The 19,496-nt window shown below is 47.3% G+C and overlaps 1 protein-coding gene across 2 annotated transcripts in view; it reads right to left on the bottom strand.

The window, feature by feature from the left end:
* The window catches only part of ST8SIA2 (ST8 alpha-N-acetyl-neuraminide alpha-2,8-sialyltransferase 2), a 72,317-nt gene extending 71,582 nt beyond the window's left edge, over window positions 1-735 (bottom strand). For both annotated transcript variants that reach the window (XM_081551683.1, XM_081551684.1), the window contains exon 1: window positions 443-735. In XM_081551683.1, coding sequence (XP_081407809.1) covers window positions 443-540 — 98 coding nt within the window. In that variant the 5' untranslated portion in view covers window positions 541-735. The remainder of the gene's footprint in view (window positions 1-442) is intronic.
* Window positions 736-19,496: the final 18,761 nt, after the last annotated feature.

Genomic DNA, 19,496 nt, shown 5'->3' with positions numbered 1-19,496 from the left:
CCGCGCGCCCCCTGCCCACTTTGCTAAGGCGAGAAAGCGGCCGAGCCGGAGACAAAGAAACTCCAACCTCCTCCACTCTCGGCCTCTCCGCCCGCCCCAGACACTCCCCGGCGCCCTCCCTCGACCCCAGCGACGACGCGCGCGGACAGGCCGAGGAAGGGAGGCAGGGTGGGCGAGTCTGCTCCCCTACGCGGGCCAGCTGGAGGCTGCCAGTCCTCCCGGCCCGGGCACTTCCCGCGGCAGCCGCGCCCCCGCCCTCCGCTGCGCAGAGTCCCGGGCCCCAGGCACCGCCACCCCGGGTCCAAATAATTTCCCACCTCTTAGCCGAGCGACAGGGGGGCGCGGCGCACACACAAAGCGCTGCAAGGGTGGATACAGAGTGCCAGGGTGGAAGAGATCCCGCCCGGGCTCGGCACGGGCCCCGGCGCGGCTATTTATTTACCCGATTTCTTCTTCGATCTCCGAGATGTCGGCGAAGATGAGGAAGACCACGAGCAGCGTGAGCGCAGCCAGCATCCAGCTCCGGAACTGCAGCTGCATGGTGGGTTCGCGCCCACCGGGACCCGCGCGGGCCGGCGAGAAGAGCTGGAGCTGGAGGGCGCAGCGGCAGGCGCCCGAGCCTCGGCGCGCAGCCGGGCAGACACGCTGCGCTCCGGGCGAGTCCGGGCCAGCGGCGGCGGCGGCGGCAGCAGACAAGGGTTGCTCAGGCGCGGCGAGCCCGCTCGCTCGCTCTCTGCTCGCGTCCGCCCCTCCTCTCCATTCCCCTCCCCTCCCTTCCCCCGCCCCGCGCGGTGCTCCGCGCGCAGTTTGACAGCTTCGCTCCGCGCCCCTGCTCTCCTCCTCCCACTCTAGGCAACTCCAGTGTCCAGCCTCCGGCCTTTGCTTCTCCCGCCGGCCTTCTTTTCGCTCCCGAGGGCGCTGGAATGTGGCCGGAGCCAGCCACTCCCCGCTTAGGGAGGCTGGGCTCGGGGCAGCGCGTGCGTCCGGGTGCCAAGCTGAGCCCCAGGGAAGAGCGCGCACCGCTCGGCGTGCCCCGCCGCCTGGCAAACGCCCTCCCTCTCTCGCTCTTTGTCCAGCGCCCTCGGTTTCTCGCAAAGTTTTCCCAACACAAAGACCAGCACCTGGGAACAGCCCCCAGCGCGCGGCGAGGAGCTGGTTTCAGCCAGGCAGATGTTTCAGCAGTTGACGAATTAGGAAGGCTGGTGGGGCAAGGGGAGGGAAGAAGACATCCAAGACAGGCCAACCTGGGCGGGGATGCTGATTGCAATTTGTGGGCGAGGTGCTCGCCGCTCCCCCACCCCACCCCCGCCGCGAGAAACTACCCCCCCCCCCCGCCCCCGGCGGTCCTCTTGGTCTCCACTGACAGACCCAAGGAGACTGGGTCCAGAGAGGGCTCGCTGAGTTGCTTGAGCTATTGGAGCCTTGGCTAGAACCCCGACTCCTGCTGGAGTGGCTGCTCGTCCACAGTGGCAGAAACAGCGCTCACCCTGCCTGGGTCCTCCAGGGGCTAGTTCTGAGCTGGGCTTCATCTTCCCAGCTCTTGCCCTCTCCTGGCAAAAGCAATACCCCCGGGGGGGATCCTACCTTGATCTAAAGGTCTGCTAGAAAATTTGCCTCGCACGAGGGGTAATGCCCCCTGCCCCTCTGATTAGTTTCCACTTCCCCAGCCGTAGACAGCTTAACTCAAATTACATTTTGCATCACCCATTAGCCTGGGGTGGGAAGGGCCCCATTAAGTTTTACTGGAATTAGATAATTACCCGACTTTTCTTCTTGCGCTGATTGTAACAATCCTGAAATCAGGAAACTTCCCAGAAATGATCAGCTGGCTATGAAAGGGAGCCTACATGCAAGGGCCTCTCTGGAAAGCACTGGAGAATGAATGGGAGAGGCAGCTAGCCCACAGGGAGCAAGGTCCCGGAGGGGCTTGGAGCAGAGGTGGCTGTGGCTGAGCCCCTTTGGAGGAGCCCGGGGTGGTACGAATTGGCCTTTTTGATTTCTCCTCCAGAGCACTGGCTGGGCTGAGTCCTTCTGCCTCCCTGTGTGTAGGAGTTGTATTTGATATCATTTGGCCTTGTTTCTTTCTGAGATAAATGGTTCGGATATTGGAAGAGGGAGCGGACAGAACGGGATGCAACTGTTATGCTGCTCCATATTTCAGTCACTCTCCCATTCACCCATTCACTCCATCACTTGGCAATATTTATGGAACACTTACTCTGTGCCAGTCTCTGTGCTAGGGGCTAGAGATAGCCTACAAAGAGGCACATGTTTTCTGCCCTCTAGTGGTTCATGGTTCAGGAGGAAGACAGACCATTTGTAGTAGTGGAGACGACAGAGAGAGGCAGGTTCCATCCCTGGGTCAGGAAGATCCCCTAGAGGAGGCATGGCAACCCACTCCAGTATTCTTGCTGGAGAATCCCATGGACAGAGGAGCCCTGCAGGCTGTAGTCCATGGGGTCGCAAAGAGTCAGACATGACGGAAGCAACTTAGCACGCGTGCACAGGGGATGTGAGCTACAGTACAGCTATGGTCTCTTGAATGGCTTACCACTGAGAAATGGGATCACCCCTCTCCCCCCGAAGCAAGAAGAAACTGGCTGGCCTATCCTCTCTGCTTCTCTACCAACTACGTTCTTACTATGCTGAGCATCTTGGAGAGGTTGCCACCATCCTTAATTCATCCTAGTCAGGTAAACATCACTGCTATAAGCACTGCTACGACAGTCTATTTCCATTTTCTGTTAGGTGATCTGTGTTATCATTTCAGTCTCAGAGGCTTCCTTTTTTGGACTCGCTTGAGGAGTCATTATAAGTGGCCAGGAGGAGTAGAAATTTGGTGAACAGTCCCATCCCTTATAGCAGGGGTTCTCAGCCTCTAGGATCTAACGCCTGATGATCTGAGGTGGGACTGATGTAATAATAATAGAAATAAAGTGCGCAATAAATGTTACACACTTGAATCATCCCGAAACCATCCTCCCCCCCCGCCCCCACTGTCCTGTCCGTGGAATAATTGTCTTCCACAAAACTGGTTCCTGGTGGCAGAAAAGTTGGACACTACTCTCTTACAGAGAAATCTTGTAACCAGTCCCACAGAGCAACATTCCTCAAGTATTATCTGCTGGGAAGTAGCAATAGCTTTGTAACGGGGAGGCTGTCCTTGCCCTGAGAGTCACTGAGATGGGATTTTACTCGGAGAGGTGTAGGGAACCCTTGTAACAGTTGATCATGGGGATCTTGTCCATAAGCACTTGGGTTTGAATTCTCATGAGCCAGCTGCTTTCACAGTGATCTGTGTGCATTCACTGCCCCTTGCAGCTGTCTCTGAAAACTGAGTTTGTTCCTGGCATCTGGAAAGAGAAAAAATGATTGGATTGGAAGTGTCAAGTCTGCTGATGCTGGGTAAACTGTGTGTGGGCACACGCTTGGCGCTAGCCTCCTTTCTTTCTGAACCCTCTGTTTATACACATTACTTTTTCCTGCCTTGGTTTGTTGGAGAAACTAGAAAGTCCCAAAGTAATCATTTCTTTAAGCTAAGTAATTGAATGTTCCGGTTAGAATATAGGAGTTTATGGGAGTGGCAGCAAGTCAAAAGTCATTACCAACCAGTAACATTTTAGCCCCAATTGATAGTATCTCTTGGGCTTCCTGGGTGGCCCAGAGGTAAAGAATCCACCTGCCAGTGCAGGCGATGCAGGAGACAGGGGTTTGATCCCTGGGTCAGGAAGATCCCCTGCAGTAGGAAATGGCAACCCACTCCAGTATTCTTGTCTGGAAAATTGCATGGACAGAGGAGCGTGACGGGCTACAGTCCATGGGGTCACAAAAGGTCAGACAGGATTGAGCTACTGAGCAATCATGCATATCAAATCTGTTAGCTATTTAGGCACCTCATTAGGTCCCCAGAAATACATAATATGAGGAAAAGAGAAGCAGGAAGCAGAGCCCCAGAGGGGCCAGACAGAGGTACACCCAGTCATGGGGCAGCCCTTTCTCATCCCAACACTAGCCAAGGGCTTGGCTCCTCTTTCGGGGACCAGGAGTGGGACCTGGTGCCCAGAGCTGAACTTCAGGGAAACCCAAAACTGCATGTACCATTTACACATTTAACTAACCATCCTTTAACCAACCACCACCACCCCCAAATATGTATGTAAACTTTCACCAGAACTGCTTCTCAGATTCTCAGAAGAATCTGAGAATTGGCAGTCCTTTCACATGGGTCCCCACCTTCAACATTTGAGGAATCCCAGGCTCAAAAGAATGAAACTGCCCACAATGGTTCACCCAGCAGAGAGGAACTTTTAATTCAGTCGGCCTCCCCTGAGCCTCAGCAACTTCTGGGATCGGACTGCCAAGGGCCCCTCCAGCACCCCGGGCATTACTAAATGGATTTGTAAGCCAGCATTGCCTTTGATTCTTGCCATATCCCCTTAGTTCTGGGATGTCAGGATAAAAGGAACAAATTTATCTTCACTCCCGGCACACTCTTCATCAGTAGAAACACCATGATCATAAATCTCAATTTTTGTCTTTCCACATGGGAAGAGTGTAGGCCTTTCAATCAATCCAAACTTGTTTTTAAAACTCAGTAATAAATGATAATTTTCTCATTCAAAACTCTGACCTGGTACCTAACAGCTTTGAACTCTCTGAAAGCAGTTTAGAGTGTTAAAAATCTGCCAAGTGGTAACGATCTTTTTCGTCATCTCTGAAGTACAAGCTGTGAACAGCTATACCTGAGGCAGAGTGAGGTGTGTGTGTATGTGTGTGTGTGTGTGTGTGTGTGTGTAAAGAGCTGGACTATTATAGTGGGAACAGACTAATAGACTGGACAGAGGAGCCTGGCGGGCTCCAGTCCTTGGGTTCACAAAGAGTTGGACAGTACTGAGTGCACACACACACAACAACAACAAGAAAAAGTAAAGCGGCATATTTGCATTTCATTTGTAGCTTTTGTAAATGGCAACATTGTATACTAGTCAAAGTAAGGAAGGAAATATATCCAGGCAATGGCTGTAACTGTTTCTGGGATAATCAGCAGGAGATCTTGCAAGGGCCTTGGGAACTGCTCCCCGGGGAACTGGAGATACTAGCAGAGAGTGGGGAAATGCTTCATTTTTGTTAGGAATTTTCTAATCCTTCAAATGGTATTAAGGACGGTTTTGTCTTATACGAATGACTAGAGAAATCATGTATCAAAATTTTTAGCAGCTTTTAATATTGAAGAAAATGAAATGGAACATTTAAGCTTTGGGTGACTGACTTTCAGTGTAGAAATCTATAACCATTCAACTACTGACAAAATGTTGAAATTATATTATAAACATTTAGGGGCTAGGAATCATAAAAGTTACTTATCATAAACCATCTCTTAAATTCTTGACAATGTGTTCCTGTGAAATAAGCAAATGATTTCCTAACTAGATAAAACTAAAAACCAAATCTGAACAGATACATGGACTCCAATGTTCCTTACAGCACAGTTTACAATAGCCCAGACATGGCAACAACCTAAATGTCCATTGATGGAGGAAAGGGTAAAGAAGATATGGTGTGTGTGTGCTAAGCCACTTCAGTCGTGCCCAGCTCTTTGCAACCCTATGGACTGTAGCCCACCAGGCTACTCTGCCCATGAGATTCTCCAGGCAAAAATGGGTTGGGTTACTGTGCCCTCCTCCAGGGGATCTTCCTGACTCAGGGATCCATCCCACGTCTCTTCCGTCTCCTGCATTGGCATGTGGATTCTTTACACTAGCACCAGCTAGGAAACCCAAAGAAGATATGGTATGTATATACAATGGAATATTACCCAACCAATAAAAAAGAATGAAATAATGCCTTTTGCAGCAACATGGATGGAGCTAGAGATTGTCATACTTAAAGTGAAGTAAGTCAGAGAAAGATAAATATATGATATTTCTCATGTGTGGAGTCTAATTCTGAAAAATGATACAAATGAACTTATTTACAAAACAAATAGACTTTCCAATATTGAAAAAGACTAATTTATGTTTACCAAAGGGGAAACACATGGGGGGAGGACAAATCAGGAGCTTGGGATGAATATAAACACTATATATATAATATACGCTACTATATATAATGTATGAGGACCTACTGTATAGCACAGGGAACTCAACTCAATACTCTGTGATAACCTGTATGAGAAAAGAATCTAAAAATGAATGAATATGTGTATAACTGAATCACTTTGTGGGGCACCTCAAACTGAGACAACATTGTAAGTCAACCATGGCCTGAGTCGGCCACCCGGGCCCTCAGTCTCGTGTCACTTCTCTTAGCCACTACCCTTTTAAAGAAAAACAACAGGAAAAAAAAAAAGGACTAAAAGAAAGTTTTTAAAACTAGCCACATCTGTCTGCATCTATCTAAAACTGGCTTCTGTGTCTGTCCACTTTGTTCTGAATACGGTCATGTGGCCACACCTAGCTGCAAGGAAAGCATGAAATAAATCTTTATTCTGGTTTTTACTACTGCTCTAGTAAAATTACAAAAAAAAAAATTAAGTTTGTTTTGAACCAAAGCGTCAAGTCAGGTACCAGATGGAGAAGGTAAACCAAAAATGATGACTTCACTTTGCTGTACATTTGAAACTAACACAACTTTGTAAATCAACTATACTTCAATAAAAACAGGTTTAACCAAAAACAAAAACAAAACCATGCAATTAAAAATGAAGACATCCATGATAACAGTCCTTTGTCAGATACACGTGCTAAAAATATTTTCTCAGGGTCAAAACAAAGGAATGCCCTTTCTCTGTTCTGACCAGTGCTTCAGAGAAATTATCACTGAGGTCACAGAATCAGCTTTCTCTGAGTCAGCTCACCCAACAGTGCTGAGTCCAGCGTGATCCTCTTACCCCTGACACCCCCTGAGGCATCCAAGGAAACTGGCCTGAGTTGGCCACCCCTGGCCCGCAGTCTTGTGTTACTTCTCTTAGCCTCAGTTTGGATCATGGGCCTCCATATTTTCAGAGCTGGAAGAGTGGGTAGAGGCAGGCCCGGCCATTTATTTACTTAACAAGTATGTGGCATCACTTACCATGTGTCTGGAGCTCTGCCAGAGGACTGGGATGTAGTGGGGATCTGTAGGCATTTTCTGTCCTTGTGCAGCTCGGAGTCCTGGGTGGGAGGCCGTTTACAGATGGAAAACTGTGGAACCCAGAGTCCAAGAGATTTGACCACAGCCCCACTGCTAATTTCAGAACTGGGAACAGAATCCAGCCCTCCTGTCTCCTAGTTGAGTTCAGGGCTAGCTCTCTTGCACACAACCAATTTTACGTAGTTTTTCATGACATTACAGTGAGATTGTAAATTCTTGAGGGCCATGGACTTTTTCTTTCTTTTCTCTTTTCTTTCTCTTTTTTGTTTCTCTTCTGGTCCCATGTTATCCATCGTGGTAGAAACCAACTCAATACCTGTCCCAGCCATGGCCAATCTCAAGCCACAACCATCACCTCACTAAAGGCAGTGTTGAGAAGAGTTGATGTAGTATTTCTATCAGGTAGAGACCACGCATGAAATAATCTCAAGAACATAGGAAAAAGGTGGAGAATAAAATTAGGAAGTGGTGCCTTCTGAGTATGCGTTGCCTTTGTTTTTAATATAATTGATTTAATGTAAGTTTACATACTTTTGGAGCTTCCCTGGTGGTTCAGGTGGTAAAGAATCTGCCTGCAATGTGGGAGACCCAGGTTCAATCCCTGGGTCAGGAAGATCCCCTGGAGAAGACAATGGCAACCCACTCCAGTGTTCTTGCCTGGAGAATTCCATGGACAGAGGAGCCTGGTGGCCTACAGTCCATGGATTCGCAAAGAGTTGGACACGACTGAGTGACTTTCACCTTATATGCTTTAACGTTTAATGATGGCCTTGTTTAACAGCCATTTCTAGTCCAACATGGTGACCAGTGGCAACAGGAAGCTGCTCAGTCATGCCCACCTGGTGAGCAGGCTGGTGAAATGCCAGTTCTGAAGTGCAGATGAGAGAGTCTCCAAAGCCATGGCAGCATTTATGGTAATATCCACCTTCTGAGATCTTCTCACAAAACACTGGTTAAAGGGGAGTGCTTCATGGCCCCAAGGGGGTTTCTTGCACAGCGTCCCGTTAGGAGTCCTCTTCTGCTTCTCCTCAAATGTATTCTTTGTGCTTGGACACCTTCTCTTCGCAGTTCCCCCCCAGGACAGGTTTGATGAAGCAGATTCGGAAAGTTTCAGAAGGATCAAGAGACGAGTGGTTTTGCGAGTATATGAGTTTGGATGAAGTTTAGCTGCACACAACAGTAAACCCAAAATGCCAATGGCTTGTTTAAAGCAAGCTTTTTGTTTGTTTGTTTGTTTGTTTTTCCCCCCTCCTCTCTCACGTGTAGATCTCCAGGCAGATAGCCAGGGCTGGTTTGTCCACGAGGTCTCCAAGGTCCTTAGGGATTCAGGTCCTTCCACCTTTCCTCTCTCCCACCCTATGGTGAGGCCCTTTCCTCACGATCCATCACACCCAGGTTTCAGGCAATAAAGTGGAGGAAGAGAGAAACACAAAAAGAAAGTTCTTAACATATATGGCTACCAAGATGGGGAAAGGGGTGCTGGGAGGAACTGGGAGACTGGGATTGACATATCTACATTATTGATATTATGTATGAGATAGGTAATTAGTGAGAACTTACTGTATAGCACAAGGAACTCTACTCAGTGCTCTGCGGTGACCTAAACGGGAAAGAATCCAATAAAGAGGGGATATATTATATGTGTGGCCAATTCACTTAGCTGTACAGCAGAAACTAATGCAACATAGTAAAGCAACTATACTCCAACAAAAATTAATTTAAAAAACATGAGAATGTGGGTCCAAACAGGTAAAGATTGGCAGCAAAACTCCTGGCAGGACTTTTGGAAGAGAGTACACCATGTCAGTACTGATTTCCAGGATATTGTGGTCTGCTTTTCTCTGGAGATATTTTCTAGGGTTACTGAAATAAAGAGAGTAAATGGTGGTGGTGGTGGGGAATAAATAAATAAAACTACCCTTTTAAAGAAGAACAACAGGAAAAAAAAAAAAGGACTAAAAGAAAGTTTTAAAAACTGGCCACATTTGTCTGCGTCTGTCTAAAACTGGCTTCTGCATCTGTCCACTTTGTTCTGAATACAGTCATGTGGCCACACCTACCTAGCTGCAAGGGAAGCGTGAAACAAATCTTTATTCTGGCCTTCTGTGTGCTCAGCTAAGAAGTCTGTCATGAAAGAAGGGAAGGACAGATGTGAGGGACAACCAGCAGGCTCGGCCATAATGGGGATGGAAAAGACCTTAGCAGGTTTTTTTTCTCCCACCTCCAGCTTCGCACACAAGCTCTCATCCAGCCTGCCTTCAATGATTGTGTGAAAGAAGGGCTTGCCAGAAGCTGCTGACCAGAAATAAGCATGTGTGTGTGTGGGCAGCAGAATGTTTCTATAGTTGTTTCATATTGTTGCATTTTCTATTTCTCAGCACCCAACTTTCCTACCTTTATTTCATTGTTATCACCCTAGGAGGCAACGCAAATTGTTTGTCTTAAGCAGATATTTTGATTCTACTTCTTTGACATCTGAGTCCTTCCTGACCCTGGAGAGACTGCCCTGCCCAGGGTAGTCAGTTTCTAGAGATGGCGAAGGATTTGCCTGGAATTGCACCTTTCATGTGCAAGGGGAACATGGCAGGGTCCACACCCCAGCCACCTCTTAATGGTAGTCTCATGGTCTGAGCCACTAACCCCTTGTCTTAAGCATCTTAAGGCCAATACCAGACACTAGGGTCAGCCCCTCTGCCCCAGAGCCCATTGAAATTATGCAAACCGGCAAATTCTAAGTCTGCTTATCCTGCCTCACCTGTTCCTTTCCATGGAAACCACAATAACAGCTCTTGCCCACATTTTCCTCCTATGCCTTCTGCCTCCCGACTGACCCTGTTGCTTCCCTCAGTGGCTCTGCATGGCATGTTATGCCCCCTCCACTTGGAACTGTGAGTAACAAACTATGTTTTCAGTGGCCCTCCTGATCCATTTGGCTCACCACAGCTGAACAATAATAACACCTGCATTTAAATACATGGTTTACGTGGTTTAGAGCAGTGCTCCTCAAAGTATTCTTGGTGCAAGACCGGGGTTTTCATTTCATTTTAAATTTCTCATTGATTGCAGACCAGTGCATGACCTCCTGGGTAACTAGTATGCAGTTCACACCATGACTCTCTGTATATATCGGGCGTCCCCAAACCTCTTCATCCAGAGGAGCCCCTGATGTTGCAAATGTGAAATTGCTACAGACATTACTAAGTGCTTGTCTTTACTTTCTGTACTTGTCTCGGCAGGGATCAGTAACAGACAGTCCACACACTAGCACTGGTCCATGGACCACACTTTGAGTAGTTCTGGTTTAGAGTTGATTTTGAGGTTACATGAATCACTGTTCAGAACTTACCTTTTTGTGTGATCTCAATTCAAGTTTCAGTCTCCTAAATATGAAACGAAGAAAATAGCAATACTTAACTCACGAATTTCAGTAAGCACAAATTAAGATAATGTATCTAAAGTACATGGAATCCTAGCCTAAAGTGCTCATCCCATATGGACTTAGATTTACCACTTAGGATATTACAAAAATAGGAAAACTATATATAACATGTGAGCAATGGTTATCGCTGGATGGTGAAACTTGGGTTGATCTGTATTTTTCTACATACTTTTCTCTGTTTTATAAATTTTCTACAATGATCATAAATGACTCTGTAATCAAGAAAAATGTCATTAAAATTTGTTGTGCCTATTTTCTCTGCACTGATTTTTTTTTCCTGCCAGAGTTTAATATTCTTTCTCAATAACCCAATATAAACACACATATTAAGTAAAGAAAATTGGTTTTGCAAACAAATTCCAATCTTTCTTTGATGTTTTGTAAGCATCTACCTAATATTCACGTTGCAATTTCCAATGAAGGAAAGCACAGCCTACAAAACTTGCCCCACTAATCCCCGGAGCCCTGGAGATGCTTCTCACTCCCGTCCTTCTCACCTGATGTCACTGCTGCTGCTAAGTCACTTCAGTCGTGTCCGACTCTGTGCAACCCCATAGATGGCAGCCCACCAGGCTCCCCTGTCCCTGGGATTCTGCAGGCAAGAATAGTGGAGTGGGTTGCCATTTCCTTCTCCAATGCATGAAAGTGAAAAGTGAAAGTGAAGTCGCTCAGTCGTGTCCGACTCTTAGTGACCCCATGGACCGCAGCCTACCAGGCTCCTCCATCCATGGAGGAGTACAGGCAAGAGTACTGGAGTGGGTTGCCATTGCCTTCTCCACTGATCATCACTTAACCTGGACTTCTCTGTTGATTGTTTTGCATCACAGCCCAGCCCCAGCTTCTGGAGCACAGGGGCAATTCAGAGACCCAACTGCACGGAGAGGAGGGGGTGCCACAAATCTTGTAACTCCCAGGGGCCGAGGGGGCCACTTTCCCTTGGCCTTGTGTGTGCCTGTGTCGTGCTAAGTCACTTCGGTTGTGTCCGACTCTTTTCAACCCTGTGGACTATAGCGTGCCAAGCTCCTCTGTCCATGGGATTCTCCAGGCAAGAATACTGGAGTGGGTTGCCATGCCCTCCTCCAGGGGATCTTCCCAACCCAGGGAACAAACCTGCGTGTCTTAGGTCTCCTGCATTGGCAGGAGGGTTCCTTACCACTACCACCACCTGGGAAGCCCCCTCCCCAACCACTGCTCACATTCTGCTGATGATGATCTGATGCTGGCAACAGTACTGCCTATCTGTTAAAATGAGGGGCGGAGGGCGAAAGAAACATGAAGATCATAAAGGCATCCTTTCTTTTCACATCTTCACAAATAAAGTCCTTGGCTATGTCTTCAAGGCATCCTGTGGCGCACTGCTCTCTTTGAGAAGAATAATCCTCACCTGAAATGCACCTATGTGACGACTACATATTTTGAAATATCTTTCATTTTTTTTGCTAGGAGGAAATTTATTGATATGAAAAAGAAAGTAGTAATTTAAGTTTCCCCAGACAACATTTTTTTAAGAAATTTATTAAATCCAAATTGTCTCAGACTCTTCCACACTCTAAAAAGGCATTATTATTACTCAACATTTATACGGTGAATGATTGTTTGAGAAGATTATCTCTACCACTAAGTAGAGTTGCATGTTTTTATGTTACAGATATTCTTCATGGCACTTTGGAATTCCACATATATTGAAGCCTAGACTAAAAGTTTACCAACAGGGAGATAATTTTGACAATTCAGAATGATTATAGAGAGTGGTAGCTGGTTCCTGCCTTTATAGCAACATATTTTCGGTGATAGTTGGTGGCTCAGATAGTAAAGAATCTGGCTGCAATGCAGAGACCCACGTTTGAACCCTGGGTTGGGAAGATTCCCTGGAGAAAGGACAGGCTACCCACCCCAGTATTACTGGCTGGAGAATCCCATGGACAGAGGAGCCTGGTGGGCTACAGTCCATGGAGTTGTAAAGAGTCAGACACGACTGAGTGACTAACACAGACACACACAAGTCCAGTAACAGAACCCCAGTTATAATCTTAAGCCAATGAAGGAATATAGTCCATTCTTGGGTTTCTGGAAATTCACCGAGGTGACGGATGAGAACTGGGTCACTCTTCTGGCCTGAAAGTTGTTTAGTAACTTTTCCTGGCCGGCCCTGGGAGCAGCCCCCAGCCACCTGGCGTCACTGAGAGGTAGACGGGCTCATGGCAGCCGCCTCAGTGAGCGCTTCAGTCACTCTTGCCCTGGGTCGGAGGGACGCCACGTGGTCTTCCCAGTATAGCAGCGAGTAGGTCTGGAAGAGATTAAGAAGGCCAAATTCCTCTTTCAGTTTTCTTCCAAAAGGAAAAACTGGGGTCTCAGATCCAGAAGGGCCCTGTTATGGGTTATTTTATCTCTCGAAGGGCCCGTAAGGTCCTCGGCCAGACTCTCACTGATTCAGCTGTTTGTGGGGATCGTGCTTCCTGAGCTTACGAGGAAGGAGAGGAGAGAAAGGAGAAGAAGGGGGAGAAGGGGAGGGAGAGGAGGGAGGGAAGGGAGGGGAGGGAGGGGAGTAGGGAGGGGAGGAGGGAGGGGAGGGAGAAGAGGAAGGGGAGGGAGGGGAAGAGGGAGGGGAGGGAGGGGAAGAGGGAGGGGAGGGAGGAGAGGAAGGGGAGGGAGGGGAAGAGGGAGGGGAGGGAGGGGAAGAGGGAGGGGAGGGAGGAGAGGAAGGGGAGGGAGGGGAAGAGGGAGGGGAGGGAGGAGAGGAAGGGGAGGGAGGGGAAGAGGGAGAGGAAGGGGAGGGAGGAGAGGGAGAAGAGGAGGAAGAGGAGGAAGGAGGGGAGGGAGGGGAGGGGGGAGAGGAAGGGGAGGGAGGGGAGGAGGAAGGGGAGGGAGAGGAGGGAAGGGAGGGAGGAGAGGAAGGGGAGGAGGGCGGGGAGGAAGGGGAGGGAGGGGAGGACGGCAGGGAGACCCATGGCAGCTGGAGAACTTGGGAAGGCTTTCTATACATGTCCTTCCTTTTCACTTTTCCTCTGTGAGCATAATCCCCACTTGGGCCATTTGGGATGAGTTTTATAACTCTTATTTTGTGTTTTTAAATGATGTTTATTGGAGTATAGTTGATTTACGATGCTGTATTAATTTCTGCTGTATAGTAAAGTGACTCAGCTATACGTATGCATATACGTGTGTCCACTCTTTTTCAGACTCCTTCCCCACATAGGCCATTACAGAGTACCGAGTAGAGGCCCCTGTGCTATGCGGTAGGTCCTTCTTAGGCATCTGTTTTATATACAGTGGTGTGTATGTGTCAAAGCCAATCTTCCAATTTATCCCTTCCTCCCTTACCCCCTGGTAAACAAAATTTTAGTTTCTACATCTGTAACTCTCTGTCTTATTTTGTAGTTTTTAAGATACAGTTTTTAAGATGCGAGTGAGTTCCTCTGCCCTTTTATAACAGCCCTCCCACAGCCACATTCCCAGCACTGTTACCCTACTTTTCTCCCGTAATTGGTTAACTTCTAGGCTTCCATGTCCTTTCTAAGCCTTTTCCCCTGTAGCTCAGCTCCAGGCCTCTCGAAGGGAACGGCATTACCCTCCCCTCCCCTTCCCCTTGTCAGGCACTAGGAGGGGCAGATAACCTTCTTGGTGAATGCATGCCCCAGGCTTAAACCACAGCTGGCCTCCGCAGAGGGGTGTCAACAAAGGCAGAAAACAAAAGCAAAGCTGCCTTCATTTCAAGCTCCATTAGGGGTTTGTGTTGGGTGAGCAAATCAATGGGATATGAAGCTGGTGGCTAAAGAACTTCTTTTCCTCTGTTTCTAGAATGGCATTGACCACAATTAACTACGAAGCAGAAATCACTAAGCAGCACCTATATTTTAAAATAGAGAAATTTAAAAATCACACCAACAAACATTTTTAGTTATTTCCAAAGCACAGCTAAAGGGAAAAAAACAAAAAAAGATAAATGCTAAAAAGCTTACTGTCACTTGGTTCTTTTTTCTTTCACGTGGCGAAATATCAGCCAGGACCCAGGACGACAGTACTAAGCTAGCCATTGTGAGAGGGAAATGCTTTGTATGAAGCAGGAATTTTCATTCTAAGGTCGCTGCAGCTGTTTGAAAGGATAAACTCTCAAGTATCAATAATATTGATGATTCATCATGATTTGCTAGGTAATAGAAAAGCATTTACAGTTTTGCTTTCAGAAGCCTGTAAAGAGAGGACTTCCATGGAGAGTGGTTAACCACTCCAAAGTCACCCTCATTCACTAACAAAATACAGAATAAAAGGTGTTTTCAAAGAAGATGTGGCTAGGAATATAGTTTTGATGTTTGTAAACTAGTCCCTACAGAATCAATCCTTACTCTGCATTCATACAACTTGTGAATTTATGGCCATTCCACAAAAGGAGGAATTTTTTTTCTCAGTCATTTGATTTCTTTTATGCAGTCGGTCCTCAAAGCTTTGTTTCCGTTCATTTGATGAGCTGCCCCCACCGCCGGGCTGCTTCTGTTGTCCTGCTGTAATAGCAGAGGGAAACCACCAGGTGGCACTGTGCAAGATGGTTCAGTTCAGTCACTGAGTCGTGTCCGACTCTTTGCGACCCCATGGCCTGCAGCACGCCAGGCGTCCCTGTCCATCACCAACTCCTGGAGTTTACTCAAACTCACGTCCATTGAGTCGGTGATGCCATCCAACCATCTCATCCTCTGTTGTCCCCTTCTCCTCCCACCTTCAATCTATCCCAGCATCAGGGTCTTTTCCAATGAGTCAGTTCTTTGCATCAGGTGGCCAAGGTATTGGAGTTTCAGCTTCAACAACAGTGTTTCCAATGAATGAATATTCAGGACTGATTTCCTTTAGGATGGATTGGTTGGATCTCCTTGCTGTCCAAGGGACTATCAAGAGTCTTCTCCAACACCACAGTTCAAAAGCATCAATTCTTCTTCAAGATTGAAGGAGGTGCAAGATTGTGGGGGCGGGGGTACCCAGAATGAAGTGGTATCTCTGAGCTGAGGCAGTACCAGGGCCAGGGAGAGTCAAAAGGGAAATTGAGGGAATTGAGAGAAAGGGAATATAGGAATATAGCAAGGAGGAGACAATCGCCTAAAGGAGCAAGAATCCTACATTTTGCTTATTGAGCTATCTCAGTAGCCAGTTTCCGTCACAACGTAACTGCAGGACTTCCCTGGTGGTGCAGTAGTTGAGAATCCACCTGCCGAAGCAGAGGACACAGGTTCAATCCCTGGTCAGGGAACTAGGATCCCACATGCCCCGGGGCAACTAAGCTCTTGTGCCACAACTACTGAGCCCCCCGCGCCTAGAGCCTGTGCTCCACAGCAAGAGAAGCTGCCCAATGAGAAGCCTCAGCACGGCAAGGAAGAGTAGCCCCCTCACCCTCCCTACCCCCACTTTTGCCACACCTAGAGAAAGCCTCCTTGTAGCAACAAAGACCCAGCACAACCAACAAACAAATGAAGCAATGTAACTGAAATTGAGATGAAAAAGTAGATATAGCAGTATCTCAGGAAATCAGTATTCCAAGGCAAACAGACCAAGGGGAGATGGACGTGGATCATCAAAAACTGCTGGAAAATCCAAGTCGTTTCTTCAGAGGAGTCTTTTTCTTAATGCCTCTTCTAGGTCTGGTGAAGAAATTAAATTTGAGCGGTTCTTCAAACAATCAAATAACAAAAAATCAGTAATAGAATGACACCTTACACCCTCAGTGAAAATCAATAATCAGTCAGCACCTGACACTCTCCCTGATTTGGGCACAGCTACAGGAAGATACGCCTTTTCTAGCTTTTTTAAAAAAAGTAAAGAATAGGAGATGTCCCCACATTCCCCAGATACCCTGACATACAATTAGACCCGAAATCAGAGTCTTTCTCTTGACATCTCTTCCCCTCCCCACAGAAAAGAATGTGAAACAGCAAACCCGATTCCTTGAAGGAGGAGGAAAAGGGAACTATTCATACAGTGTTTGTGTTCTCACAGTTCACACACCTGCCATCAGGTCCTAGTAAAACCTTCCCCTTATGTGCCCAGCTGTGTGCCCAGCACTCTGCTTTTCAAGAAATGGAAACCAGAACTTTTCCCTCAGAGTCTTTGCAGAAGTTTCCTGATTCAATTAGGGGGTGATGCTTGTCACATGTTGCACAGATATAGCTGCGCCCAACCCCTCATTAACTTAATGGATTCCTATAGTCAGTTCTCCAGGGATGTGGAGTGTAGCTGCTGAGATTCCGACAAGTGTGGGTGTATTAATAAATGCATCTCCCATCACTCCCAGCTTCTGAAAATGAGAGAGCGCCACGCCTGTAGCAGGTAAGGAGGAAGGGAGCACAGAGAAGCAGTCATCCTTTGTTCATTCACTTATGCTTCTATATGACACCCACTTTTGCTTCCCAAGAAGAGAACGCTTATTAATTTTCGAGCCCTTTGTCCATCTTGGAGTTCCTGCCAGCCCATTTCATGTGACATTTTTGGAGTAAAGACTGAAGGGCCAGCTTCAGTTGGAATGTATGGGCCAGCTGTATGAGGCAGTTGGCTTTGCTTAAGGAATGCTTCTTTTCATGTTGAGAGGCAATAATTATTTTTCAACAAGTATCTCTCAAGTATAAACCATGGATCATAAACTCACAGCCCACGTTTAATCTGAGTCACAAAAATATTTTCTTGGGCCAGAAAAGTGTTTAAAGTCTAAAGGCCTTTAGTAGGCCACAGACTTTTCAGCTCCCAACAGGCTGTACCACTGCCTGTTGTTGTTGTTTTAATTAATTAATTTTTTTTGAAGGATAATTGCTTTACAGAATTTTGCTGTTTTCTGTCAAACCTCAACCTGCCTGTTGTTTTAACATCTAGTCTGATTCACACATGTATGATCTGTGCCTGACTCCAGGGTCATCTAAGAACTGGAGCCACGTGAAGCTCAGATCGTTGTTAGGAAAAGAACCCAGAATGTGTGCAATTTATTGAGGAGGGGTCAGTACCTTCTTATGTAACAGATACTAAATACAGGGAATTAATTCCATATACTGTTCACAGGAGGGTAATTTGGAGCAACTTTTGTGGAGAGCAATTGAGTGACATAATGGAAGTCAGGTTAGCAATTGTCCCCAGGCTTTTTGGCACCAGGGACTGGTTTTGTGGAAGACAATTTTTCTAAGGAGGGGATGGTTTCAGGATGATTCAAGTGCATTACATTTATTGGACACTTTATTTCTATTATTATTACATCAGCTCCACCTCAGATCATCAGGCAACAGATCCCAGACATTGGGGACCCCTGTATTATAGGACATCTGTTCCTAGGGTGAATTGATGGTCCATGAGAACAAAAGTATGCAAGCCCACCAGGAGGAGCGGGACTTCTGCACAGCCATGTGATTTACAGAGAGGAATAAAGGCCTTTAGTTAACTGAAGTCCATTAAATGGATATTAATTAAAAACATCTCATAACATAATAAAGGTAGCATTCTTAACATGTTTGGGGATTGCAAATCACTTAGATGTGACACTGGCAAGCTTTTATATTTTACTCTGATGAAAAATATGAGATTTTGACATTGTCATTGAATAAACAGAAGGGTGGCTTAACAGTTTACAGTGTATTTGGCTGATTTCATATACTTAATGACAGAACCATTATGTCTTTGAGGTATGCTCTCTATTTATGATGGGGGTTGTGACTTGGGGTGACTTTAATTCACTTAATTTTCTTCCTCTTTGTTGCAATTTGTGTTCTCGGGGGCAGGCACTAAAGCAGAGCTTAGGTTACAAGGTATTTGTTAGGGATCAACACCCGTGAAGGGAGAGGGAGGAGAGAGACTGGGCAGGAAGAGACAGTGAACCACTGTGCAGGTCTGGTAAAGACTCATCCACCCAGAGAGGAACTCTGCAGCCAATATTTTCTATCAGATGTGTCTTGAATGGGGTCAGAATGGATGTGCTAAGAACTGGAGCCATGTGAAACTTAGATTGTTGTTAGGAAAATAACCCAGAATGTGTGCAATGTATTGAGGAGGGGTCAGCGCCTTCTCACTAACAGATACTAAATACAGGGAATTAATTCCATATACTGTTCACAGGAGGGTAATTTGGAGCGACTTCTGTGGAGGGCTACCTCTGTAGCCCTGTTGCTCAGCCACTGAATGAAGGCTGCTCCAAGAAGGCCGTGACCTCTGACTCCCCCCGCAGATCTGGAAGAAGCCGGCAGGGGGAGACAGCCTGCTGACCGCACCTCCCACCCTGGACAGCACGCCCTCCTTCCCTGGCCTCTTGAGCAGCTCATCCTGTGTGGACCACAGCGGAGAAGATGGAAGGAAAGCAAGGCTGGGCTGAGGGGGGCTGCTATGGGAACCTCCCCAAAGCCTGGCCAACCACACAGGGAACATTAGCCCTTCAGAGTTACCCACCCTGAGTGGAAAAGGCCAGACTTATATTCCCCACAGTGGGCAATTGGATGTGTTAGCCTAGGAATGGCAGGCCGTTGAGCGAGGTCACCCTGCAGCTGAGACCGACCCTGAAGGCGCTGACCGCTGTGAGCTGTCTACTGTTAGCACTGCGGGAACAGGACTTTCTTCCACAGCCATCTTGGTGGACGTCTCTGTGTCCGCAGTCTGCTGTTCGCGCTACTCAGAGCCACTTCTTCATTCGCATTCTCTAGCAGCTTCCCCATGATTCCCGTGAGCTCCTCCCTTCCTGGGAGGAACTTAGGTGAGCAAGAGGAGAAGCGACTAACAGCAGCTGGTCTTGAGTCCCCCCCTGGAGCTCTGTGTTCTCTGCACCACCCCGTCTAGATTCCGCTCACCCTCTACTAACATTCCTGCTGGTCTCAGGGGCTGCTGCTGCTGCTGCTAAGTCGCTTCAGTCGTGTCCGACTCTGTGCGACCCCGTGGACAGCAGCCCACCAGGCTCCCCTGTCCACGGAGTTCTCCAGGC

This window comes from Giraffa tippelskirchi, chromosome 12 (genome assembly GCF_054371585.1).
Source record: "Giraffa tippelskirchi isolate mGirTip1 chromosome 12, T2T-mGirTip1v1.2.pri, whole genome shotgun sequence".
In the NCBI taxonomy this organism is placed as follows: domain Eukaryota; kingdom Metazoa; phylum Chordata; class Mammalia; order Artiodactyla; family Giraffidae; genus Giraffa; species Giraffa tippelskirchi.
The sequence above is the reverse complement of the archived record's forward strand: the minus strand, read 5'-3'. Positions and strand labels throughout refer to the sequence as shown.